We start from the raw sequence: 27,094 nt of genomic DNA on the forward strand, positions 1-27,094 counted from the left end.
GCCAAAATCGCTTCACAGCGCAGCGCCGTCCTCGGGGCTCGCTCTGGTGCTCCTTAGAAGCTAACGTTAGCTAGCTAGCTGTCAAGCTGTCTAGTGGAGAGGCTGGGACAAACGTTTCAGCTTCCCCCTGGCTTGGCCACGCAAAGCTCCGGGCCCACAAATTTACAAGAAAACCTGTTAGAATATACTTTAGATCGCCAGCTGAGATAATGTAATGCATCACGGGCGCACGCAAAGAGGGACCGCCGCACTTATACCATTTGTATGCACTGAGTCTCGAGTGACGATTGAGCTCATTGCTAGCTAACTGGCTAGCTAGCCTAGCTAAACCGCTGCAAACCCCTCAGTTTCGTCGGTGTACCTCTCTGGTGTGAACTGCGGCCAGTCAGTCCTCATCACTGTCGCAGCGTCTGTTGCTGTCAAGCGGTATTTTGGATATTTGGTGAGTCATAAAATGTTAACTCTTAAGATAGCGACTGTTGAGGCAGCTAGCTATGCTAGCTAAGTTAGCGTTTAGCGATTAGCAAGGCCGAGGCTCTCCTTGCTTCAGCATAACGTTAGCAAACCATGGGAGAGGGAGGCCTGTCAAAGTTAGCTGTAAGGGACAAGGGTCAAGGCCCGCAACTAGGCAAGGCTGTTTGTTTATTTGGGTTGTGGTTTGGACTTGCTACAAAGCTAACTTTTTCTGTTAATCCAACACCAAAAGCTATAATTTCTGATCGGTTAATTATATAAATTGACATACCTTAACGTTAACATTAACATAGTATTTGTCAGGTCTCTTGAAATTGTTCTGTAGTGGTTATCGAATAACTGGTGAGTGGGTTAGCTAACGTTAGCTCTGCAGACATGTAACGATAGCTTTAACTAATATTGCCCCGACTAGCTAGTATGGTTAAATGTTCTGCAATGCGAAGGTCAGAGAGATGCTGCCCAGCGGTGTAGTCATAATACAATTATACAACTAGATGCATTTAATGTTAAACTTGATCAGCCAGTGGTTTAAGGGCGTTTCAATCTGATCCACACCAGTAGCGTTCCTAATATGTAGCCTAAATGTGTACACAGGTCCACTATTTTTAGATTGGAGCAGGGGGCCTGAACTTAGCTCCAAGATAATAATCTTTCGCCACAAATGGATGAAATATGGGCTATGTGTTTTAACTAAATTAATATTAAAGCTGTGTCATGCTGTTTATGTGTACAGTATGTACATTTTTGGGAAAACTACTTTAGGATATTGTGACAAAGTTCTTAAAGGACCAGTGTGTAAGATTTATGGGCAGAAAATGGGCTAAATTTAAAATGATTAAAGGTGAAATGGTATAAAAACTTAATACCTTAAAAATACTGTCCAGAAAATCATGGTCCTCAGTATTAGAATGGTATTGTTAAAATGTGCTGCAAATGTTCACAAAGTTCTGATATACACACTGAAATCATGTTGACAAATTTTATATTGAAAGCCTATAAAACCAAGCTTTATATTGAAAAACAATTTGAAATGTGTGTCCTTTGTGATATCAGTGTTTTAATAGAAAACAAACCTATGTTGTGTGCTGTGTCTGCATCTGGGAGAGTGTTGCTAACTTTGGTTGCTGAACAGTATTGTGAGTTTGTCAAAACACAATAAGCAAACATGGTTTTCACAATAATTAAAATGTGAAATGGTAATACTAATCAGTGGGAATTTTATACTGTTTGATACTGAAGCTGTATATTGTTTCATCGTAAAATCTAATATTATTAATTATTTTGTTATCAGTGTGTAATTGTGTGAAAACAAGAATTGTTTTCATTACCTTAGAATGAGCCTTTTATATCTTCTGAGGGCACAGGTCCTACAGACGCATATACATAGATGCTGCATCGAACAATTTGACCGTTGCTAAGATATGTCAATGTCACTGCCATATTGGTCTGGTCAAGAATGGCCTGTGAAAAAGTACATGCAAACAGGGAAACCACTGTTTTTTTTAGATAAAAATCATATAGATTTATATTTCTGAACTGATTTGAATGAGTCATGTCATATTCAGGGGTCTATGATTTCCATAGAGTAGGATTTTTTTTTTTTACTTATGACACAGATCATGAACCCATAGTTATAAATCCCTTAATTATAAAAATGACTGATTGAAATCTGTTAAAAATAAATCTGGAAAAACCACAGCTCCCCCGTTTACTTGTATGTGGCCTTGTATACAGACCAATGTTGAATGGTCCAATATGGTGGCAATGTTGACCGGCAATGCGGATTAACCAAACAGTGGGTCTAGATATGGCCTTTTGTATTTTGTGCAGCCATCGTAGGTTCTACCACACACTTGGAAGTGGAGTCATATGATGTGAAATCTACAAGCTCACTGCTAGATCCCACTAAATCCTTTTAATTTTTGGCTGTATTTGAAAACTCTACATGTCTGTCATATCTTGTAAATACATTTCTTTAACTTGTGTTACAGGTCTTAAAAGGGACACAATGGGTGCATTTCTTGACAAACCAAAGATGGAAAAATACAATTCCCGTGGTGAGGGTAACAACCTGAGGTATGGGCTGAGTAGCATGCAGGGATGGCGGGTAGAGATGGAAGACGCACATACAGCAGTAATTGGTCTGCCTCATGGTCTTGACCCCTGGTCATTCTTCGCTGTTTATGATGGGCATGCTGGCTCTCAGGTGGCCAAGTACTGCTGTGAGCACCTGCTGGAGCACATCACCAGCAACTCAGACTTCCAGAGTGCTCTGCAGGAGAACCCCTCTGTGGATAGTGTGAAGAATGGGATCCGCACAGGATTCTTGCAGATTGATGAACATATGCGAACCATCTCTGAGAAGAAGCATGGCGTGGACCGCAGTGGCTCCACTGCAGTGGGAGTGATGATTTCTCCGACCCATACCTACTTTATCAACTGTGGCGACTCACGGGGACTCCTCAGCCGGGGCGGAGCTGTGCACTTCTTCACACAGGATCACAAACCCAGCAACCCTCTGGAGAAGGAAAGGATCCAGAACGCTGGTGGCTCTGTCATGATCCAGCGAGTTAATGGGTCCCTAGCTGTGTCTCGGGCTTTGGGAGACTTCGACTACAAGTGTGTGCATGGAAAAGGTCCGACCGAGCAGCTTGTGTCTCCTGAGCCTGAAGTTTATGCAATAGAGAGATCCGAGGGGGAAGATGAATTCATTATACTAGCATGCGATGGCATCTGGGATGTCATGGCCAATGAGGAACTGTGTGAATTTGTCAGGTCAAGGCTAGAGGTGACAGATGATCTTGAACGAGTCAGCAATGAAATTGTTGACACCTGCTTGTACAAGGTATGGCATGTCCTCAATGCCTAAATTGACATTTTGTCACACCATTTTCTGTTCTGTTATCATGACTGACCGCTGTTTTTGTTTTTTGTTTTATTTTTTAGGGAAGCCGGGACAATATGAGTGTGGTGTTAATCTGCTTTCCTGGGGCTCCAAAAGTATCTCCAGAAGCAGTGAAAAGGGAGGCTGAGCTGGATAAATATCTGGAGGGAAGAGTAGAAGGTAGGGGAGAGACATTATATTTTGGACTGGTAGACCAACCTCAAACATGGTATTTTGGCATAATAATCACTTTTTCTTTTCCTTATAATTAGGGTACCAGAGTTTGTGCATTTTCCTTAACAAGTACTTGAAAAAGCTCAAAACTGATTGGTCATTAAGAATTAATAAAATATAAAATGCGTGCAAATTCATTTTTTGTTTTCTCAGTTTAACTAGAAGTTTAAATATAATTTTCTGTATTCAACAAATGACTCTTGCAGAGAAAAATGTCAAATGAGGCATATAGGCTGATTGTGAAACATGCAAATGTTTGTATGCCACAGCTGTGTGTAGAGACACCCAAAAGTCTGTCTAAGACGAAGCAATTAATCTCCTATGATACTTATGGTTGGAGAGTATATACAGAGGTCAGAGGGAATAAAATTTGACAAAAGTTACACTGAGTATGATCGGGTGATACATTAGATTTTCCCAACTGGCCACCATCAGTCCATCAATTAATTGACTAATGTATGCTCTGTGCATTCACCATGTCCAATAAATAAACAAAATAACAGTTACAGCACCAATAAGAGAAAGTTGATTTGGTATTCATCTTCTACAAACTTCAGCTTCAAATTTCATCTTAAATTCTTTTGCAGAAATATGATTTTATTTGCTGACCTGAGGAAAGGCTGCTGCTGTTGTCATAGTTGTCATCAGTCCTGTAATCAGACACTTTACATCTAGTGTTTTATAGCCGTTTTCACTGTGACCAGGGAAGCCCACGCACCAGCTGATGTGCTCAGCATGGGGTCACACAAGCAGTTGAGCACAATGCATCTTTCTGCTGCCAGGTGTATCCCATGCGTCATCAGATGGTTCCCCCTTTTATACATAAGTGATTTTAAACATTGGTTGGACATCTTGCCAGCTGGAATTGTTTTGAGTGAAATACAGCATCACTTTAGACTGTTTAGCTCAGCATTTTAACCATGCCTACAGTAGGTGCGAGTGAATAATAGGCTAACTTCACATCACCTGCTGCCAGAGCCATGTAAAGTCAGTGTTGCTGTGATGTTAACCAGGCATATTGTGTGATGTGTCTGTAATGTCCACACCACAGGCCAACTATTTAAATCAACAGCTCATGTTTGTTGAACCACAATCTGTGTTGTGAATTGGTCTGGTAGGTATGAGTCGTATAGGAGCTGGTGCCATATTTGCACTGGGTTTCAGTAGCCAACCCCACACTTATTGTGAAGCTGAGAGTCTGTCACTGAGCAGCTGCTCTCACTCGCACAAACCATTAAACTGACAAAATAAAACACAAGTATCACCCAAAAATCCAACCGGCAACAGACTCAGCTTAGTCGCCCAACCTAAACACTGACGATAAGCTAAGTATTCAAATATTTATTGTAATCTGTGTTTATATGTAACTGCTAACAGTTCTTATATATCTAATGCTTTTTAATTAGATCACACATAATATCCTAGGTTAATACTGTTGCAACAGTTTACAGTGTTTGTGTTTTAAGCATCATTGCCATGCTGGACGTTTGAAAAACCAATTTAAGACATCACATTCAGTTTCTAAAGCCACTGGCACAGCAAGTTTGCTGGCACAACTCTAAATGTGTAAAGATTTTGTTTAAAATGCTTTAAGCTAAAGGGATATTCTACTGAGGTGAAATATTACCTGACATTTCACTGTAAATGTCAAGTGACAAAAGGAAGGAATCTCCCACACTAGCTGTCTTTGTTCCCTTAAATGTATTGGTCAGTAGACTTTCATCAAGTAAGGCTTAAAAAAACGCAACCATCAATTACATTTATTGTGAAAGAGTCAATTTCCAAATAAGTGACTGTTTTATCTGGGAGTTCAACTTGACACACGTTGCTTAACGTTCACTTGAGAACTAGGAAAAAGCCTGTGTCTATAAATCCTTTTTCTGGTTAATATTTTCCTACTGTAAGTACAGTAGTTGGCCATAGGTCTCAAAAATGTTATCACCCCCTTTCAGTGTTACCAAACCTTTAGACTGTCTATCAACAGGCAAAGTCAAAGGATGGCAATTTCACAATCACAAATTTACTTCAAAGGGGATCACATTCTGTACAGCATATGAAACCCTCTATCATTCATTCACATTCATGTACACACATAATAGATGCACATTTTTCTAACATTTCATTTGCACATATCAGTCAGATTTTTTTTTTTTAACATTCTTGTAAAACAGTTCAAAATAATACAATTTTTGTTTCCAACAGAGATCATCAAAAAGCAGGGGGATGAAGGTGTCCCAGATTTGGTCCATGTTATGCGGACGTTAGCATCTGAGTCGATCCCTAACCTCCCTCCTGGAGGAGAGCTGGCAAGCAAGTGAGTAAATTTTGTCTTTAGAAGTGATGACCGCCTTATAAACAATGACAAGTTGGTCTTTCTGTCAGTGATTGTCAGTTTAATCTCTTGGGTTTTTTTTTTCCTGTTTTGAAAATTTACATTATTCTTTTACTTCCCTTCAGACGAACTGTTATTGAAGCGATGTACAACAAACTCAACCCCTACCGAAGTGATGACACAGTAAGTATCTCAGCTTGTCTTTTCACTCCCTGTAAGTGTGCTTGGCTTGGAGTATGCATGCTTTTTGAGGTGTGACCAGCAAATTTTAACCAATTTTATGCATGTTATCAGTATTCAAGAGATGGAACAAGGAAATATTTTGTCAATTGAATTTTAGTCAAAATAGAAGCAGAGAAAACTACAGATTTATTCTGCAATGACATAATGACCCTTTTGTGTAACCTTCTCTCCAGTCTATGTGAAGATACAATGGAGAAAATCACCATTATATTCTTATACTATGCTTTGTCAGTATGGCTGTACCTGGCAGAAGTTAGTCTGATTATTTCCCTTAAATAGTCCTAGTAAAACATCAGTCACATAACTTGGTTTAATTTTGACAAAGGACCACAATCGCATTGCAGGTCCTCTGCCAAAAAGGCTAGTTTTATACCACATGAGCTGATTTCACTAATTAGTGTTCAGTAAATCAAAGAGGAAAGAGCTAATAAGTGAAACTGTCTGGTATTTGTGTGGATGGAATAAAAACCTACATTCTCTCACATAAAATTAAAAGGAACATTGCTCATCACTCTTTTGTATACAGACCTCAAAGCTGTTGCCCTTGTCCTCTCGGATACCATGCTTTTAAATTTATATCAAATAAGCTCCCTGTGTCAGCTACATTTTAGTTGTGCACCTGTCATCTTAACCTTGATAATGAAAACTGGTACTTTGTTTCAGTATTTCATGTTTATACAAAGATTGACTTTTTGAATTACTGTCACACATTGAATTATTTTGGGGAGTAGAGAACTGTCAGGCCCCTTGACTTCCTCTGTATTATGTGGTGCAGCCTGAATACAAAATTTGCCACCAGTCGGTATAAAGTTTTCCAAGAAAAAAGTGAAATCCTTTGAAATGAATTCCTTTCCATAATGTCAATTTTCCTACAGGTGTTTACAAATTTATTCAAAGTGACTCATAGAAATCTGATACAGTATTTGTTACTGTATTTTATGTTTTGAATGAGTAGTCATTTACACCACCTTTGGCAGCATTAGCACAATATTGCAAGTTCAAAACATGAAATCATAAAACATGTCAACTTATTAATTAATTAATTAACTATCTATCTTTTTTTTTAATGTCATCTTGTATTGAGAGAGAGCACTGCAGTGGGCAGAAGCAAAACTGAGCTGCACTGTAGCCTAATCCCTCTGGGCACCTGCACTGTCACAGTACATCCACTAAAAGTGCTTGTTTTGCCATTGACATGCTCAGACTGTTTTAAGTGTCTGACAGCATTATGGAAAGGATCGCTACAGAAATGAAGAGTGGATGATATAGCTGAGAAAGTCTGTCATGATAGTTAAGTTTCATATCTGTTGATATCGATAATTATCATCATGTGGATTGTGATTGACAACATGTTGTGTACTCCAAAGGGTGGAAGCGGCTTAGGTGATAAAATAAGTAAAGTGATGAAATTCCCATGGTTTACACACAATGGCGTTCTGATAGCTGTTTGTCCACCCAGCCCTCCATTTTCTTCTACTTATCTGTGGTTGGTTTCAGTGGCAGCAGGCCGAGCATGATGTCCCTCTCCTCAGCAAAGTATTCCAGCTCTTCTGTTTCATCTGGCTCCTTTTTACAAAACAGACCAGTGTTTCTAGTTTGAGTTCCCCCTGGATTTCTGAGCCCCTCAGCTTTTGATAGTTGTCTGACTTAAAAAAAAATAGCAAAACCGCCATACCGGCAATCTGACCTGACCCTTTGTATCTACACTCATTTTGCACACTGTTTCTGTTGTTCCACGTGTAACTTGATGTTTGTTGCTTCATGTGTCACTCCTTGCTGTTGTCTCATGTCAGTAAGGGCAACCGACCATCACCCCTTTTAAGTGATCGGCTGTTTGGCTGTCTCTCATAGCACTCAGGGACATGGTGGTTTGCATTTAATGAATTTAAGTGAAACTAGTGAATATTTTATCAAAATATGAACAAACCGATCAAGGCAGCGGGTGAGCAGAGAGTTAAAATGACTATTATTGTCAGTGCTTCAAACTAAGCGATATAGCAGGTGTAGCCTGTTAAACAAAAAGGATCTTACTCTTTAAAAAAATGTCTGTCTGTAGCAATCCTTTCCATAATGCCAGGCACTTAAAATAATAAAAACAAACACTTTTAGTAGATGTACTTTGATGGCTGCCGTTTTTTCCCTCAGTACTGCACAAATTTCATAAACTGTTGTCCCCATTAGTCACTTAGACACAAAACATGGGAAAACAGTATCCAAATGTGAGTCCATACTACTGTTACAGCCACAGTGCCCTGTGATTGTATTTTTAAAGTATAAACATCTCCAAGTATTCGATCTTTCCCATCAGATTCCCCCTAAGACTCTCTATATTTGGCCCCATTCATTGTTAGTGTTCCTTTAGCTGCTGTCACAAACCACAACTGCTCAGTGTGATACTGTCAGGCCTATGTGTGATAGCATGTAACATTATGGCTCAAGAGTTCAGTGATCTTTTGTGACTCTTTTTGCCTGGTGCTTTCAGTTCTGCCATGCCTTCTTCTCAAAGAATATACGTTCCTCCTCCTACTATCCACCTTGGACAGCAGTTTTCTTTAAAATCCTGCTCTGTTTTATAGAATTTCAACCCTAGAATTGTCTTAAATCCTTCGCTTCAGTGCATCAGCTTCATAAAAGATAGTCACTTTTAAATGTAAACTCTTATTATGTCAAAGTTGTAGATTTGTGACAATAAATTCTAAAAGCCTATTATAAAGTAATTCTGTGACACCACAAAATACAGAAAAGGTTAGCAGGTTAAATATTTCAGTAAGGCCATCTAATTGATCACATAAAGTCGTTAAATTGGAGTGATTTGTTAACAATGTATGTATCGTTGTGGCACTGTAAGTATTGTTTAAAAGCAGACCTTGTAACTCAATTCTTGTTAGGGAAGGATGCAGTTATGAACACAGTGACTGCATACAGTGGTGGGTGGCAATAGGGCAGCCCAGCTGAATACTTTTTCTGTTTCTTTGTGTGTCATCTGTGACTAACCTTGGAGACTTTGTGGTAGGTATTTTGCATTGGCTCTGAGGGTGATGGCTCCACCTGCACCAGAAATTATCACACTTTACAACACCTGACAGTACTTTTTCCTCATATGTAGGAGGACTTAAAAAAAAAATGGTGGTCCACAACAGGCGGGTCAGTAATTGAATAGAGGCTACTATATCTCAAGGCTAAATCTCCTGGGCACAAATGGCAGCAATAATAACATTAAAACTTTAAAGAGAGGGAGAAATCTAGTTTGAGATATCTCCTACTGCTTTTGTGTCTGAGATGACATCCTGCTTTTAATAAAACTTTCTATACATGTGCATCGCCCAGTACACGCTGGCGCGTTTGTTTGTTTAGTTTAGTCAGAAGGCCTTGTTAGTGATTACAGTTCCCTTCAATAAAAATCACAGCACTGTAGACTGAAAAAATACAAATTAAAAAAAGTTAGAAGTATTGGGAACATTAATAATAATATACAAATGATACATTTTGTCCATAAAGAAATGACAAGAAAAGGCGTAGGTTTCAGCTTTAGTAGGGACTTAAACTAGTCTATTCTCTATCCTATTTTAGTATGTTTTTTGTAAACTAAAATTAATCGGTCGTAAAAGGAAAAATTCTATTGTTTTTCACTATTTATAAATTTGTGCTTAACCTTTACTGAGACTGTAGTGACATTCGGAATAATAAGCCTCTGAAGCTGGTTTGTCTACTAGCAGCCAGACTGGTTGCAGACAGCTCACTCATTGTAGCCAGGTTATGTAACAGCATGCGTAAACATTAGGGATGTGCCGATCAAGTTTTTTTTGACTGGGATCCAAGTCCTTTAATGTTGGGTAACTGCTAATGCTGAAACCAATCTCAAATTTATATTTATCTAAATAACACAGCTGTTCAGTGCACACTCAGCCTACGACCAGATAATATCTGATAAACCTAACTCATCCTGAAAGAAGATTTTGTGCCAAAGATGCTGTATGTACATAGTAAAAAATAAGTTTATACATAGAAGCAGAGGGTATGCAGTGTCGATTGAACAGATACAGTATCTGGCACATTAAAATGACAGATGTACCCTATTAAAGTTGGCGCACTCTTGTTTTTCACAAGGTACGTGCTCCAATTGCTGGTTCAAAACAATACGCTGCTAGGGACAGAATATTGATAAGAATTTTTTCTTAATGATTTCCTGGTTAAATAAAGGTAAAATAAATATTTTTTTTTCATATTTTTTATTTTACTTTATTTTTTAAGTGGTAGAATTCCTGAAATTGATGTGACATGTTCAGATGGACACATCACTTTGTTGGAGTTACAACCACAAAACGCACTGTGATTGTACAGTGGCATTACAGAGTGGAGCTTCTTCTACAAGTTCACTAGAATCAGAGCTTACACTTTTTTGCCAGTCCAGGTTTCTGAGTCAGTTGCACTACTGCACCCAAGTAATTTTTCATAAAGGAGAGCAGATTTTCAGAGTAAGGAAAGGAAGGGCTTTTGATGAAGTTTATTTTAGCCAATGCCAACCCATTCAAACATGCCTGGATCTGCCCTCAATACCAACCCCTTGGATTGGATATTAAACATGATTGTCAGTGATGAATTCTGTTTGGCAGTGCTAAAAGAGCAAAGCAGTTACTACAATTGTCATTGTAACTATAAGAAAAACTATGAGAATTGCAGTCATTGTGAGTGTGAGCATGTTATTTTTTTAAACTAGAGTAGAAAGAGAATTATCTATTTTCACATTTAGTGTTCCAACCCAAATATGATGTACATCAAGTTTATGTCTAAACTTGTTCTGGTCATTATCATCCAAATGAACTGGTTAGTGCATAAACTTGTATCAAGTTTTGTAATAGCTACTTCCTGTGGCACAGTCCACATTGTTTGTCAATAAGACTTTCTAAATGATGCCACTTCCTTACTTACAAACCTAAAACAACCCTAAACCTGAAATAGAGGCCTTAAATAGATTGAAACATTTCATGAAGTATAAAGTAACCTAGGCTGGATATCAATACCTGATACTTTAAAGGTATTGACAAAAGTAATCCAGTACTAGTATTGAAACTTCTCCAGTGACTGGATACCTGTGTTCAAACCTTTTTGTACTCAGATTCTGAAAAAAAATGACTATTTGTATGATTTTGCTTGCAGCCAGTCACCACAAGTGTTATTCAGTTTTAATGCAATATGTAATGGCGCACTACAGCAGCAGCTACAACCCATACAGTCTGTGGGGTGTTAAAATTGAGCGTGGTATATTTGAGGAAGGTAGCAGTACAGTGTGCCAAGATGGTATCAAACATTAAAAAATATGACTATATACACGCCTGTGATGTCTGTAAAACTAAATGCACAAAATGAGGAAGGATTATTTCGGGAATGCTTTCAATCATGTGATGAGTTTCCAATTAAGTACGAAAAAAATAAGGTATCAAATTAAGTACTCTATTGGTATCTGTATCATTTAAACACTATTGGTTGGTGCTGGTACCATCATATTTTTTTCAAAGATACCCAGCTGCTTTATCATTTGGTTGTCGTCCCATGTTACATGTGTATTTTACAGTGTGATTCCAGTGCCATGACTTTTTTCATCTGTTTGGTTGTGAATGTAGCTCTGTTGACATAAAGCAGTTAGGTGGATTAGTTCGCAGTATGTGATCATAGTTATTGTGTCGTGTTTGTTGCTTAGAGCTTCCATATAGTGAGCATCAGTCATCACAACAGATCTCCAAGAAGTAAGGTGTTGATCAGTTTTCAGTGTCGATCAATTTAAATCAGTTGAACAAAATTCAGTCACATGCAGGATACAAAACCAAATATTTATTGCGTGAAATATTGTCTGAATTATTAATTATTTGCAGACTTTCAACTGTATTATTTTTACTGTTACTATTATTATTATTGAAACAGAACATTTTTAATCTTAAATTAAACTTTACAGCTTGACCAATATCTGTTAAGCAAAGTTAGCAAAATATATCTACACGCCTAATTTTAAGTTGACTTTTGTTCACTAGGTTTGGTTTGATGTACAGTATAAATTAATTTTGATACCACTGAGCAGGTGCCCAAATCATTACTAGACTTTGCTGAACTGTAATGCCTTATTTGTTATTTCTGGTTGAAAAAATTGACCATACTAGTCACTTGTAATTATTTTACTGTACATTTGAGGCCTATAAATTGTGCAAATGTTACAGAAGCTTCAGCCATTGCTTGGTGCGTGTTTGATAAATGATAAACATTTAGATGACATTATAAATCCAAATTATGTTTGACACCTGTCAACCAGTCACAAGTGTTATATGTGGCAGTGGTATATAGTTATACTGTATATTTTACAAGTTAAGTAATGCAGAAATCATAACAAAGTACATTTCTATAAAATATTATTTCATCTCTAGATTATCTGTAAAATTATTTACAGTAGTATCTAAAATTTTGGTGGGAAATAGTGGTGTTGAAACACAAGTATCTCTGTTGACTCCTGGATAATTGTTTAGTCCTTCTGTGCAGTTTTTGTCATACATGCTTAAAGCTGTCCAGCTCTTGATAGAGATCAGGTGGATGTCGAGCCAGAGTCTGAAGGGTTTCTCCTTCCTCTTCTCTCTCAAGGACTCTGCGTCCACAGACGACATGTGGTAACACAACCTCCTACCACTAACACAGCATAGAGTTTACAAACCACCATCCTCTCAAGACCCACAGCAGCTCAGCTCAGCAGTCCGTCTCTCCGTAACTCTGAGCTTTTGGTTTCTAAGAAGGGAATTTCATGGGAGGAGGAGGAGGAGGAGGAGGAGGAGGAGGCGAAGGAGGAAGAGGAGTTGCATGCACACAAACCTGGAATAGTGCAGCACCAGTCCACTCTGGAGTTCAGGATCCCCACCGTCTTGTCTCCCCTTTATGTTCACCCACCTTAATACTCTCCTCTAAAGTAATCCATAACAAGTCCACAAGGTCTTCTTTCTTTTTGTTAAATAATCAGCTTAAGTAGTAAGATTTTTTGCTGTAATTAATTTGATTCACATTTCCTTGTGTGTGTTTGTATATTTCTGTTTTTGTGAAGTGCAATTGTCCTGTACAAACAGCCTGTATTTAATGCAGCTTGATTTTAAGTTAAAAAATGAAAGAAATGAAAAAGAGAACCTTTTATGCACTATCTGCCTTTTCCTGCTCTTCTGGAATTGTAACAAATGTCTATTCAGTGAATATTTCTGCTTGTCCTCCAGGCACAATGTCTCTGCGCTTTTATTTTTCTTTTTTCTTTTCTTTTCTTTTTTTTTTTTTCAGTTGGTCTATTCTCCTTTAAGAAACGGGTAAATTGTATAGTTGACAGCACAGTAAGCTCTCTATATCAAACCATTTAAATCCTAATTATTTTTTTTTTCCCTGTGCTTTTTTTTTTTAATTGTATTTTATTTTTGTAAGTGGTTTTTCTGTACATGCCCAAATAATAATGGCAAAGGTGTTTCTCGGTCATTTTGCAAGTGTGAAGTGAAAAATAATCTTTTTTTTTTTCCCATTTCCTCGTGGCATCTGATGAAAAAATACCCCTGTTAACACGTTTGTCTGTGCGAATAGATACTTGCAAGCGTGCGTGGGTGCTTGTGTGTATGTATGTGCGCACGTGTGTTAGTGTAAAGGCAGATCTGTATGTGCAACTCTAATTTAAATTTAGCAGACCAGGCTGGAGTTTAAGGGAATTGTTCTCCCAGTGCTTACTCTTTCACTTTCACTAATTCTTACTCCAAAAAAGTTTTGGATAACAGAGTTTACATGCTGTTACGCTATGAACAACTTCAAGTTATATATCAGAACTATAACTGTAACCTGAGATGACACAAGTAGTTCACTTTACCCATGGTGTGCAATGGTTTGCAGCTAGTCACGTCTTCTTGGCTAGTTTACACATCGATTGTGTCATATTTAAATATCAGTTCCTACACATACAATGTTACCAGTGCCCACTGCGGGTGCCATATAATTTATAATCAATTGTTTCAGCTTTATGACAGCCTATGCCAAGTTTTTTTTTTTTTTTCCCATGAGATTCAGTTTTTTGTGTGGTACAGATAGATTTTTAGCTTCTACCTTTAACATCTGATAATTTGACTGATTTGATTGACGGATCTGATTTAAGCACTGACTATTTTAGAGAAAATCACTCATTACCAATCCGATGATAGGGGGAACTTTTGAAACTGTTAACTATAAAACACCACATGATCTTTTTTTTTTGGACGTTCAAGAACAAATGCGCTAACTGCAGTGAGTTCTCATGCTTGTATAGCACCCTTTTATCCCCACCACAAGCCACAGCACAATACAGTTTGCTGGCACAGTGTGATGATCTGTGGATTGATGTATTTTTTATTTTTCAGTTAATTTTCCCCCCTAAAAATCTGTATTTAACACACATACATACACACGGTAGATATATTTCTTGAAGAGAAATGGTTTTATTTCAGATTTATTTTCTGCCATTTTTTTTGTCGGAAATTGCATTGTTGGAAATTTATGTATGTATATATTTTTGACTTAAACTTTCAAGGAATAAATCATATCGCTTGAGTTAGTTTTTTTTGCCATGGACAAAATGTGATTCTGCTTTGTCTTGGGATGGTTAAATTGAATTTGTGTATGTTTTGGCCAACAAAGGTTTCCCTCGAATCACTTTATTGCCCCCCTGATTAACACTGAAGGTTGGAACAGTTTTGTTTATATAATGCAGAGTAATGTACTAAATTTGTAATCATTCATTCATAAAAAAAAAAAAAAAATGTCAATCCTAACTATTTTCCCACATTTAGATTTGTGGAGGGGTAGTTTATTATTAAATCTTTATCAAAACACAGACTTTAACTTTGACTGTAATCCTAAATTAGCTGCTTTCTAATGCGCTTTAGTGGCAAAAAGGCCAAAGACCACTGAAATTTTCTAATTGTAGAGTCTATATCACAAGGAGCAAAATTAAAATGGAGAACCTAGCTGTAAAAATGATGTTAAAAATGTTACATGCTGTTGGAGAGTAATTTTATTTTGAAATTTCCATCTACAGCTGGTTAACTTTTAAAGGTACTCTGGAGTTTTTGACCACTGGTGGCACTGTAGAGACTTGTTTTGACGAGCAGACTCGCTCTACACACAAGACAAAAACATGGAGTGACGTGAAACGCACTTCTGCTGACAGCAGGGGGCAGTAATGTTTATATCAAACAGTTGGCATCATGGTAATGTGGCATAAAAGTGTTAATGAACCAATAAAAGATGATAAAATCACAAGCTGATGTAAAAAAAAACGCAGGTCAGTATGATGTATGGATTATCACTGAACATGTCTGTTTGGCCTTAAAGACATGTAAAATGCATTTTGGTAGGAAATGTTTGAATGTAAACCTAACTGTGTGTTTACGGTGGAAACTCCGTAGGGTACCTTTAAATAGTCACCCCAGAAATGACATAAATAGCATTTTGTAATTCAGTACTCAAGACTAAACATGTCAAAATAAGAAAATTAGTTTTGTTGTGTGTTTGTTTGCATGAAAATGTGCATTTACTGAATATTCCTTCCATAAAAACGCAAAAAAAAAAAAAATACATTGTAACAACAAGCAGAACAGTAAAAACAGATTTAATTTACATCTTTTTGGTTTAAAAGTACAGTATTGCATTTCTACCACAATACTTACCAATACTTACTTGTATGCCTACTAACAAAAGCCCTTCAAGTCAATTTCTACAGTGCACTTGAGTAAAAAAAATTCAGTGTGTGAAAATGCCTTTTTTTTCTTTAGATAAACAGTTTAAATTTCATCTGTAAGCTGTTTTATTTTGCGCTGCATTGCTTGTATTCGTTACATGAGTGCATTAAATGTCTCTATTATCAAACAGTTTTCAGCACTCAGCTGCTTGTTGCAAACCTGGTAGGTGTTGATAACTCTTAAAACAACATTTCATGCAGTTTGTCTTCAAGTTTGATAAGAAACAAACAATACTTCTTTGCACCTCAAGGCCATCGATGTGCTCTCACCCCTGGACTGTCCTGCATTGTCCCTAATTTTTAACAGTTCAGGATGTTCCTTTAAACAATGCTGGTTAATTAATCACCCATTTCTGTAACTGACTTATTCCACAGAATGAAAAATGTAGAAATAAGCTTTTTAATACACACAAAATTGCTGTAGCTGGAATGTTAGCAGATATTAATAGTGGCTTGGCTGTGATTTGTCACATCTGGGTGTTTTATTTATATAAAATTTCCATCACTTCCCTGTTACTCCCTCATCCCCAACAACAAAAAAAAAAAATTAACAAAAAAAAATTGACCCTTCACATCTATTCTCTTGTTTTGATTCTTCATGAACTGAAATACCTCATAACGTTTATAGGAAGTGTTTTTGTCTTGTGTTATGTAGATCCAAACTGTTCAGAAAGGCAGTTCACACGTGGAGACTTTAATGAACGCAGTTAGTACTTATGTTTCAAACACTGATCTATTTGAATGGGACAAGCCTGTGCTGATTGATGTACAGTATTTGACTGAATTGTGCTGATGTTAAGAAAACAAGTAATGAATTAAGTGGCTACTGCAAATGACAACTTATTTTAGTAACTAGGAACACTATTGGCCTTGTTGTATAAGCTGACCCCACCCCTTAAACAATGCCCTCAAATGCTCACCTGTGTAATTTCACCGACTTGTCCACTTGTGTGATGCTCACTTAGCTCAAATCTAGAATTGTATCGAGAGTTCAGGGTTTTAGAAATGTGAGATGTGTGACTAAATGACGAATAGTCATATGCACTGATCATCTGTATAATCAGCTTTTCTTTTTTTCAGAAAAATGTTATTGTAGAGAAAAAAAAAAGATTATAAAGCTATTTACAGAGTTACCTTTGGTTGCCTGGAATGTGTCCTGTATATTCTTGTACGGAGGACTACCTGGCAGAAGAGATTTTAAATGCTTGCGCCCTCTTGTACATATTGATGTATCTTGGTTGTGGCGTTTACTGTGTGACCCTTAGCAGTGGTGGTTTATTTGTCCCCTCACAGGGCGACCTGAGCCTCACTTTGCTGACCTTTTTCAGCTCATTAATAAGCTCACCGATTTGCCTTACCCAAACTCATGTTGCCCCCTAAAGTACTTGTTCAACTTAACACTATGAGGAGGAGTGATGCTGCTGACATTACACTCTCACAGATAAAAAACTGTCCCTGTGTTAGGGTACGTAAGCTATCAACAAAGTGACTTTGTCCTGGTTGTCACATGGTACAACTTTTCAACCATCGCTGGTTTGTATGCTATTTTTTTCCATGTTACCTTATTGAATCTCGGTCTTGAAAGCTTATTTAATTTTTCACTGCGGATGATGTCATACTTTTAACAAATGCAAGTGTTTTAACATGGTAACCTCGTAAGCATTCAAAAATGTGCATACATACATTCATGTCTGCTATATTTATGGTTACATTCGAGAATAGCTTTAGAGTGCTGTAGATAAGTATTGTCAATGTTGATTCAAATGCTTCTCAGAGGCCTCTGTGAGTGATTTTACAAAGTTCAATAACTGTATATTTTGTATTATGTTCTAGCTCCAAAGGAATGGCAGAAAAAAACAGAAAATGTCTAAAAAAGCTTTGTTCCCTGAACTAAATTGTACTATTTGTGTTGTCGATTGAACAAATTGCATTCCTTGCTTGTGAATTGATGCATTTCTCTCCCTGCCCCTTAAATTTTCTCTCCTTCTTTCCCTCCTTTCTTTCATTTTTTAGCCTTTGAAGTTTGAATAAAATTTCTAGTTTGCAGAATGTATTACTAAATAAATGGGTTGTCATCTTGTACTTCTCATTTCATCACTTTTTTTGAAAATCTGTTTGGGCCTGTTGCACGAGTGAAACTTTCTATGATTGTAAAAAAAAAAACTTGACAGACGAGAAAACAGGGTTTACATGGGAAAGCTCATTATATAACTAAAAACATACTGCCACTTGAACATGCATTACAGTACGTTTCATACTGATGAACAGATGAAGTAAAGTGGTGTGTAGATCTGCTGCATAGTGATACTAACTAGTTATGCAGTATGCCATGCAGCACAGGCATTTTATTCGTCACACAACTCCAGACATATTCATTATTTCCTCTTGTAGTCTGGCAAAGAAGTTCCAGCATAAAATCAAATGGTAGTGACTCTCTCCTCTGTACTCTGGAGTTGTTTGGCATATGACCTTTTTGTTTTGTAGCTTAAAACATGTAAGGTAGTGTATTGTAAATGAGTTTCAGCCGGTGCTCATGTGAGCCCCAGTTTGTGCACCTCATGTATTAACATTCAAATCACAGAGCTAACATTCCTTTTAAATACCTGGTGATCTTTGAAAACCACCAAAATTAATTTAACAACACTGTTTTAAGGTCTTTCCAGAATCCTTAAAACTCATCTAACATCCAAAGATTTTTTTTAAAATTGTATTAGTGGTTATATTGATATATATTGATAGTTCTTTCCAATTATTCTACAAGTCCAGCCATTTCTTTTTGGGCCGATACTAGGGAGTAAAAAATTATTATATCAATTCAGTGATCAGCCAATTAATGGATTAATTAGATAGAATAATCATTTCTTCAGTCATTCTTGATACTAAATAGAGAGGCTTTGAGTTTTGGACTGTTGGTTGAACAAAAGGAATGTCAAGACATCGCCTTGGGCTCAGGGAAGTTGTAATGAGCATTTTTTGACACTTTATAGACTGAATTATTAATTGATTAATCATGAAAATAATCTTGATAAGAAAAAATAATCAATAGTTGTGGACTTTCTATCAAAATATCAGCCGATATTCGTAAAAAAAAAAAAAAAATTCCAATGATCTCTCAGAGTCATGTGATGAAGATATGCAATGAAGGCTTAATATTTTACTATTAAATAATAAACATTATCGTCTAAAGTGATGATAATGAATGACAGTCAGGGCACTGAGATAGTAAACTTCACTGGGAAATTAATCATTTTAAACATCTATTAAAAGCACACAAATATAACAAGGTAATATAAACTTTAAGAAAAAGAGGCCGAGAAAAAATGTTGCGTATATAACATAAAAAAATAAATAAATAAATAAGTACAAATAATATAATGTTTTATTAAAAAACTGATGCGTCTAAATTAATATTTAAAATTCAGCAGTGTCTGGTGTTTATTGCGACATTAAAAAAGAAAAATTGTGACTTGAAATATGTGCTTGATTAAATAGTAAATCTGATGTGTACTGCCTTTTTTTCTTCATATTAAATAATTTTTCCTTTTAAGTTAAAGTGAAACACATAGATATCACAGTCCTGTATATGCTGAGGCGTTTGTTCTAAATGCAATATCTCAATATTACATATATTGTTATGTAGCTAAAATATAATGTGTTGATATTTTTTAAAAAAAAAAGGCCTATGTAATTTAAGGCTGCTGATATCAGGAAGTACAGAAACAGATAGAAATCTTCAAGTGCTCTTACGTTAACTTCCAGGTAATTATATTTCCTGAAAATCAATTCTGACCTCTGTGACTCGGATCTCTGATGGTTCAAACTGGGGCCGCCCTCATGTTGCACACTCAACCTCAGCATGTGAATTAATGCTTCAGTTTGTGTTTGATAACCAACAAGGCCTGCCATCGCTGCATGTGAGTCACAGAGGTGCTGTCGACTTATCTGGGTATCACGGTCTTGTCTTCTCTGTCAGTGTGTGGTGGTGAGTGCATGTTGTAAGGGGCTTGAGCTCAGAGGAGGATCGGTCAGGGCAGTCCACGGCCACTGGGATTAAGAACCGTGGGAGGGATTACTTTAAATGTCAACATAATGTCATGAGCTGTGTTATAAGGTCAAACGTTCAAACGGTGCTCAGTGGCGAGCAGTTAATAGATCAGGTACAATTTGGATTGTTATGGCTCCTGTGACGAGTTGACTAGTCTGCTGAAACAAGCTATTTTTGGAGCTGGTTTTGTGTGTTATTGAAAGATGCTGCAGCAAGGTTGCAGTCATGATGCAGTTTTGAGTTTGTTTTATCACTTAATAGACTTTTAACACTGCTTAATTACATCTAGGTGTTTATTTTACACATTATTTTTTCCTCGGTGTTATTAGATGTGGAACAAAATGCCTCCCATGCTATACCTTTGTCTTTTTTACTCAGTTTCTAAATGATCGATGGAGAAAAAAGCATCCTAATGAGGCAGCCAGCTAGCCAGAGGGGGGCAGTGTTAATAGCTGAGACAGATTATGAGACAGATGCAATCAGCTGTAGATTTCACACTTAGACAAACAGTCAGTGTCTGATGTATTAAGTAGATGTTGATGACAGCTTTTAATTCCATGAAATAACAACATTTAATACTCTTGATATTTTAAGGTGTTAAGTTATCCTGAATATTGTGCTGAATCTATCATCCACATGTTAGCTGTTAGTGGTCGTTGCCACTGTGTTGTTGCACTTTTAGCTTCTCTCTGTTGCTTTTGGAACCTTTATTTTAAAAACAACAGCTGACACCACTGGAAAAATACATATTTTTCTTCTGGTCTCTAGTGCTATTTATACATCTAGACTGTTTTGTTCTGAGTTGCAGAGTTTTGGAGATATCGGCTATAGAGAGGTCTGCCTTCTTTTGAATATAATGGGGCTAAATGGCACTCAACATGTGGTGCTCAAATACAAAAAAAGTACATTGGAAAAACTTAACAGCAATGTCTCCTTCCAGAAATTATGACCCATTTACTCAAGATAACCCGTAGACCTTGTTGTGAGCAGAATCTAATGGAACTACTTTCTATCTACTAGAAACTAAAAGGTGACAAAAGAGAGAAAATACTTCCTTCATGAAACTGCTCACGACAAGGTCTGTGGGTTAACTTGAGTTTTGAGACATGTACCAAATCAGAATGCCAATTTTGCACCACTTTCTATGCGATTGCTATCAACCAGACTGAAATCACAGCATAGATTAAGGGGCCGCATTTCAGTGCCTGTCAGTTGAAATAGTTTACTTCTTGTGCAGATGTTACAGATGCATCAGCACACGTGCCATTGCTAGTTAACATTACAGCAACCCTCTCTCTACTTAACGCTCGCAGCAGGTGATGTCAGCCTTCTGTTAGCTAGCACCTACCTTAAACATTAAAATGTCAAGCTAAACGGTCTAAAGTGTGGCTCTCGTGTCACTTGAAAGGACTCGAACCCCCCAAGAAACGTTAAAAACAATTGCATGTAAAGTGAAGGGAGGCATCTTGCAACACAAGGAATACACTTGAAAGCAGACAGATACAATGCGCCTGACGTGTGATCCCATGCTGAGCACATCAGCCGGCAATGTCCGCGTCCCTGACCCATGTAATCGGGAGCATAGATATATAACACAGTGACTTTCCAATTATATCTATGATAGAGACCACTGATGATGTTGACAGCAGTGTTTTCTCAGGTTGGCAAATGTGATAATATTTCTGCAAAAGAATTGCTGAAGTTTGTAGAACACCAAGAATACCAACTCAAAGTTTATTTTGCTGTTATTAGTATGTCATTGTTATTTAGTGTTCCAGTAGTTGGTTTAGGTTTTATAGACCTTTTTACAGTTTGTAAACAATGAGAAAGCTGCGCACGCATCACAATAGCTTGTCAATGGGCCGCTGCAAACACGAGCAGTTTTGATCCTATCCTCAGTCCAATCAACACATTTAATAATTCAGTTATGTTGGAGTGAAGGTACACATTTCTACATCTGATATCTCCAAAACTCAGCTACTCACACCAAAACAATTTAGATGGATAAACAGCACTACAGGCCAGAGAAAAAAATATGTATTTTTGATTTTGTGTTGAACTGTCCCTTTAAACATTTACATTTCTGCCTTTGAACCAGTTGCATGTTAGAACTGCACAAAATGTGACTCATTAGATCCCGGGCCACCTGTGCACCCCTAATGACTCATGCTGCCCTTATATTCCTCCACATCAAAAAAAAGAAAAAAAAAAAAGAAAAAAAAGAAGCGTCCGTGTCGGCAGAGGCCATCATCAAATGGAGCTGGCTCGTCATCTGCCTGCCATTGTTTAGCGCATGTCATGCTCTGCTTCTCATGGCGGAAAAACCCATTTGAGCTTGACTAATGCAGCCATGCAGACGCAGCAGTTAGAGGTGGGGGTGGCAGAGCACACCACATACTCTCTGTGTGTGTGGACGGTCTCTCTGCACTGAGGTCACTGAGCTCCACATTTGCTAATTTGCTTTGGAGTGCACTCGGAGCCAGATTTTTTTTCAGGGATGCTCTGTAAATAGGAGGGAAATTTTTCTTGATTGGGTTAAGAGCAGGAGAGCAAAGGGAAGGAACGTCTCTGACGGTGTTTCGCAGACGAGACGCCGCTCGATAAAATACGACAACATTTACTTAGCTTCTTCTCCCCACCCGCCATGCTTTCCTTCTCCATTTCCTCTTTCTGTGAGTGTTCTTGTTGCCCGAGGTCAGTTTGTCACAGAGAACACAAGCTTTTCTCACTTGGTTGCAGCGATTCAATGATTGGTGTGTACAAACAAGCATATCAGGCAGGAATGACATGACCCCCCCCCCCCCACGCCCTCACGCCCTCCTCGGATATGTCCTTCCCGCTCTCTGTGCTCCACTCTCGCTGTCTCTCACTTACACTGAGTGTCCCCTGCATGAGGTGGGTTACACAAGCTGCTGCCCTGGGAATCCCGGGCCAGCTCATTATCCTGCACCCCTGAGACACAGCTCACTGTAAATTAGGACATCAAACGATGCAGGCTTGTTAGAGAGCCACAGATACACTCATTAGCATCAGCACCTTTGCTTGTTAGAGCCTGTATCAGCATCCGCTCCCACCGCCACTGCCGCCACGTCGTGTCCCGACGTTCCTCTGCGCTGACTGGAAGGTTTAGGATTAATGTCAGCTCTAGCCAGCAGGTCAGTGCTGTTGTGGTTCAGATAACACGACTGATTGATCAGTGGTGGCGGGAAGCTGTGGAATTTGTTGACAGCTGCCCACTATCCCCACCACTCCTATCCATATTTCATTGTGTGGAAGAGAGAGAGAGAGAGAGAGAAAAAAAAAGCTCTCTCAGAATAACTCGTCTGGCAAGTGGCGGACTAGTTGTGTGTCACAGCTACAGGGGATGGACAAAATAACTGAAACCCCTCTACAGAACATGTCACTGAACCCATTTTTTTGATACTCATGTTTTAATCTCGATAAAACCATAGCAGTTTAGTTACCGCTCAGTTGCTAATATTATCCAGCGTCTATATATGTTTCTTTACATTCCCCTGAAGACTTAAGCCAAAATTATACTTTTCAAGTACGCTAGGGTCTGAACCTAGCGTCTGAACTCCCAGACAGACACATATATGGACCACACATGCACTGAGGCTTTTACGCAGCTTGTTGTAGCGCACTAGTGGCCTCATGGACAAATTCACACAATCACAACAAATAACGTTGCTGTCCGCACAGAGCCCACGCGTACACCATCTGATGACGAAATTGACACCACACAGACCTTAGCATTCTCTTGGACACCGTAAGTATAATTTCAGCATTTATTGTGACTGCAAAGACTTGTCCACTTGTCCACATCAAAACCATGGATGAAGTACACTTACAGATTAACCTGTAACAACCTCGCTGCTTCTTCATCGTCCCTAGAGTCCTAGTCGGTGCCGCCGTAAATCACCTCGGTGCTGCAATCCTGGTCTTCAGACTGGCCTCAGAGGCTGTGTCCCAGTCAGTTAGGACCACTGACTAACCTGCGCTGTCTGCTGACTGAAGTGTTACAAGACAATTCGCCACAGCTCCCAAATTGTGCAAATGGTGGTGTGTGAGTTGTTTTGTTTGTTTTTTTGTTTGTTTGTGTTTCAGCAACAACAGATAAATTAAAACACGACTGACTAAGAGTCTTCTCACAGACTCGCACTCGCAGCCCTAAAAGTAGTATAAGCACCACCACAATATGTCCGTGGTGTCCGCGGCTGTCTGTGTATGCGTCCTTTTGGGAGTATATTCAGGCTGTGAGTGAACCGGTTTGCCAGACAGATCTGAGTTAAACAGCCACTCTGCCAAATCCAGTTAAGTCATCATGAGGAGTAAGGCTTGCAAAAATGTGCTATAATGTCTTGTGTGGCTCGGTTGGAGCTGTCCGTAGTTTGTAAAGTTTTTTCCATGATGATGGCTTTGATACTGTGGGGGTTTATTGTGAAACATTGAGGATCCAGTGTTTTCAACCCTGTCTCCTAGAAATTATATGTTACAGAATTGGTTTCCCAGTTGTGCTTATAAATGCAATCACTGCCTGAATTATGCTCAAAGGAAACATTTTTTTGAATACAAAGCGCAGCACTTTGACTCCCAGAGTCCCATGTGTGATTGCATTTAGACAACAAAAGCACTGTGGTTAGGGAAATATCAGGGCTTCGGCAAATGTTGATAATGATGATGCATTTTGCGATTCAGGTCACTGTGGCCTTTTTGTGTATTAAACCAGACCACAATCTTTCCCAACCCTTAACCAAGTGCTGCCAGCGACTGTTGTATTACAAGATCTGTTAAAAATCAAAAACATTATCAGTAAACATTTTACCTATACATTCAATAGCAACATTTCTTCATTATGTGAATAGAAAATGTAATATGACTTGCATTATATTTCCCTCAAAAGATAACTGATTGCAAACTACTTGTATATAAATGTCTTTTCTAGGAGACAGTGGTGATAGTCATTAATTAAGGATTTGAATGATCAGGTAAAATTTAATTGATCAATCAAATAAAGATCTGAAATATAAAATATAAGCGATTATATTTGATCTTACCTGATATACAAGTATGTGTGTAATGTGTTGACCTTTATGTCTGTATATGTTCCATAATGCTGTCAGAGAAAATGCGGTATGTTGCTTTAGAAATGAAGCTTTGATTGAGGGGAAGAAAATGCATTTGGTATTTCATAAAGCAATTATTGTTATTATTATTTATTTTTTTTAAAGCAACGATTACATAATTAAGCTTACAGTTTGCAGCTTTAATGTTGGGGTATCTCATTCTCTGTTTCTTTAATTTTGGCCATTCTTTTTCTTATCTGTCTCTCTCAAGTCCCCCAACTTTATAGGAGGGTGATATTAAAATCATTGGAGTGGCCCTTTAAATCTGACAAAATCCTGTTTATTGATCTTATTAACTTTTGCTTGTAGTTCCCTATGACATTATGATTTATACCTGAATTGCTGGTCATCACTTAGAGGCCACAGGTAGATGCTCAGCAACTGTGACTGCAAGACACTTAATGTTGTGTTTTCTTAACCAGACTGCAGTACAGCCTCAGCAGTGACCTTTGATGTCTCAACAAAACTGAAGAATTCGTCAATACTCTGCAGACACACATGAACAAGATGGAATTCAGTTTTGTCTGTGAGACTTAGGTTAAATACCCAGTCAATGATAAGGTGTTCTTAAGTGTTATTTCTCGATGGTTAGGCACTTCTAAAGTCTTACGGTATTTGTTCAGTGCATTCATCGCTGTCTTCTTTCAATCCATACCAGCAATTTTCTTCATTACTCTGTTTGTCTAAGAACCACTATTGTCCTTTACTGTGAAATTGTATTGATGCAACTGGTAGCAAATTGTTTTTCTTTTGTACTTGCACAGACTTTTCTCCTTTGCAGCATGCTCCCTAAATCTGTCACTGGGCTGTGGTGAGATGGAAATGTTCATGATTGTGTGTAGGTGTCGTCATGCTGTCTTCAGTGCGGCCTCAAGCACATAACAAAAAAACCACAAAATCTTAACCTCACAAGGTGGTTTTGTCTCTTTTTTTTCCCTCTCTGGTTTGTCTTTTTCATCTCCTCTGCATGCTGCCTGATTTCTGGTAGCATGCAGCTCATGGGTGATTGAGTCATTCATCTCGCATGCTGTCACTTCACTTCATCTGTATCTTGAAACTTCACTACATCTTCACCCTGCTCTTCTCCTTCCCAGGACCCAGACATCCTCTTCTTCCGTGGTTTCAGCTAAAACAAGAACTAATCAGAGGATGTCAAGCAAGCATTTTTTGTCTCATATTTGTGCATTACCACAATGAAGTATCTACTCTCACTTTATCATTTATTGAGTTTCCATCCACATGTGATAAGCGCATTTACTCACTCCCCATTTAGTTTAACTCATTTTAAGACTTATTTACACCTGTCTTGGCCATTGCATAACATATTTCCATATTTCTTAAAACTAATTTAAATAATGTACGACACTGTCCAGGGATGGGAATTTACCTAGTCCTATATTATGTAGCTTATTTCATCTGATCATATTAATGTTACATTATTATGGAGCCAGCTAGATACATATCAATCACAGCAGTATGTGACTTTTTAAAACTTCTGTAAACCAGCAAAACATCACTGAAAGACTCGGGATAGTGTAGTTATGAAGCTGCCCTGACTTCATATATTTTATTGCTGCTATAGGCCACCTAAAGTTGTCGTATGTAACATTTGAAGTGGTATTTTATGAGGTACTCAACCATAGTCGGTGTATTAACTACAGTAGATGGTGGTCAGCAGTTCGTACGGGTCAGGGGCAGCAGCCAAGTTTAGCCACCTAAAAAAGGCCCACTTTAAAAAAAAGAAGAAAAAAAAGGCTTTTTAGAGTATTTTCACCACTTTACCTTGTTGCCAGATAGCCTTTTCTGACGAAAAACTGCATGTAAGTCAAATATCACTCCTTCCTGCCCAGCCCAACTACTTTGACAAAACAGTGATCCTTTATCAAAGCAGCCAACAGGGAGGACAAGAGACAAACTAACACATCTGAGAAGACGCTGCGCAGTTATATGATCCACAGCAGCTTTTGGGAGTTACAAGTAAGTATAG

At 38.0% G+C, this 27,094-nt stretch overlaps 1 protein-coding gene across 2 annotated transcripts; it reads left to right on the forward strand.

Moving 5' to 3' along the window:
- ppm1aa (protein phosphatase, Mg2+/Mn2+ dependent, 1Aa) lies at positions 1 to 26,984 on the forward strand. Of its 2 annotated transcripts, none has more exons than XM_084741846.1 (6): positions 1 to 442; positions 2,466 to 3,319; positions 3,421 to 3,538; positions 5,795 to 5,906; positions 6,050 to 6,107; positions 26,202 to 26,984. In XM_084741846.1, exons 2-6 carry the CDS (start codon positions 2,483 to 2,485, stop codon positions 26,235 to 26,237), a joined length of 1,161 nt encoding a protein of 386 aa, XP_084597972.1. In that variant the 5' UTR covers positions 1 to 442; positions 2,466 to 2,482; the 3' UTR covers positions 26,238 to 26,984. The 2 variants fall into 2 exon arrangements, with proteins under 2 accessions (XP_084597972.1, XP_084597973.1); XM_084741847.1 differs by lacking the exon at positions 26,202 to 26,984 and adding an exon at positions 12,792 to 18,018 and having other exon boundaries at positions 3 to 442.
- The last annotated feature ends 110 nt before the right edge of the window (positions 26,985 to 27,094 follow it).

The sequence above is a fragment of the Lutjanus erythropterus genome, chromosome 18 (assembly GCF_056507025.1).
Source record: "Lutjanus erythropterus isolate fLutEry1 chromosome 18, fLutEry1.hap2, whole genome shotgun sequence".
Taxonomy (NCBI): domain Eukaryota; kingdom Metazoa; phylum Chordata; class Actinopteri; order Lutjaniformes; family Lutjanidae; genus Lutjanus; species Lutjanus erythropterus.

What these genes read in the sequence shown, in the direction of transcription:
- ppm1aa (XM_084741846.1), top strand. Translation starts at nt 2,483, where the DNA reads ATGGGTGCATTTCTTGACAAACCAAAGATGGAAAAATACAATTCCCGT. An exon ending in TTGACACCTGCTTGTACAAG is followed by an intron (nt 3,320 to 3,420) that starts GTATGGCATGTC and finishes TTTATTTTTTAG; the next exon opens with GGAAGCCGGGACAATATGAG. An exon ending in TCTGGAGGGAAGAGTAGAAG is followed by an intron (nt 3,539 to 5,794) that starts GTAGGGGAGAGA and finishes TGTTTCCAACAG; the next exon opens with AGATCATCAAAAAGCAGGGG.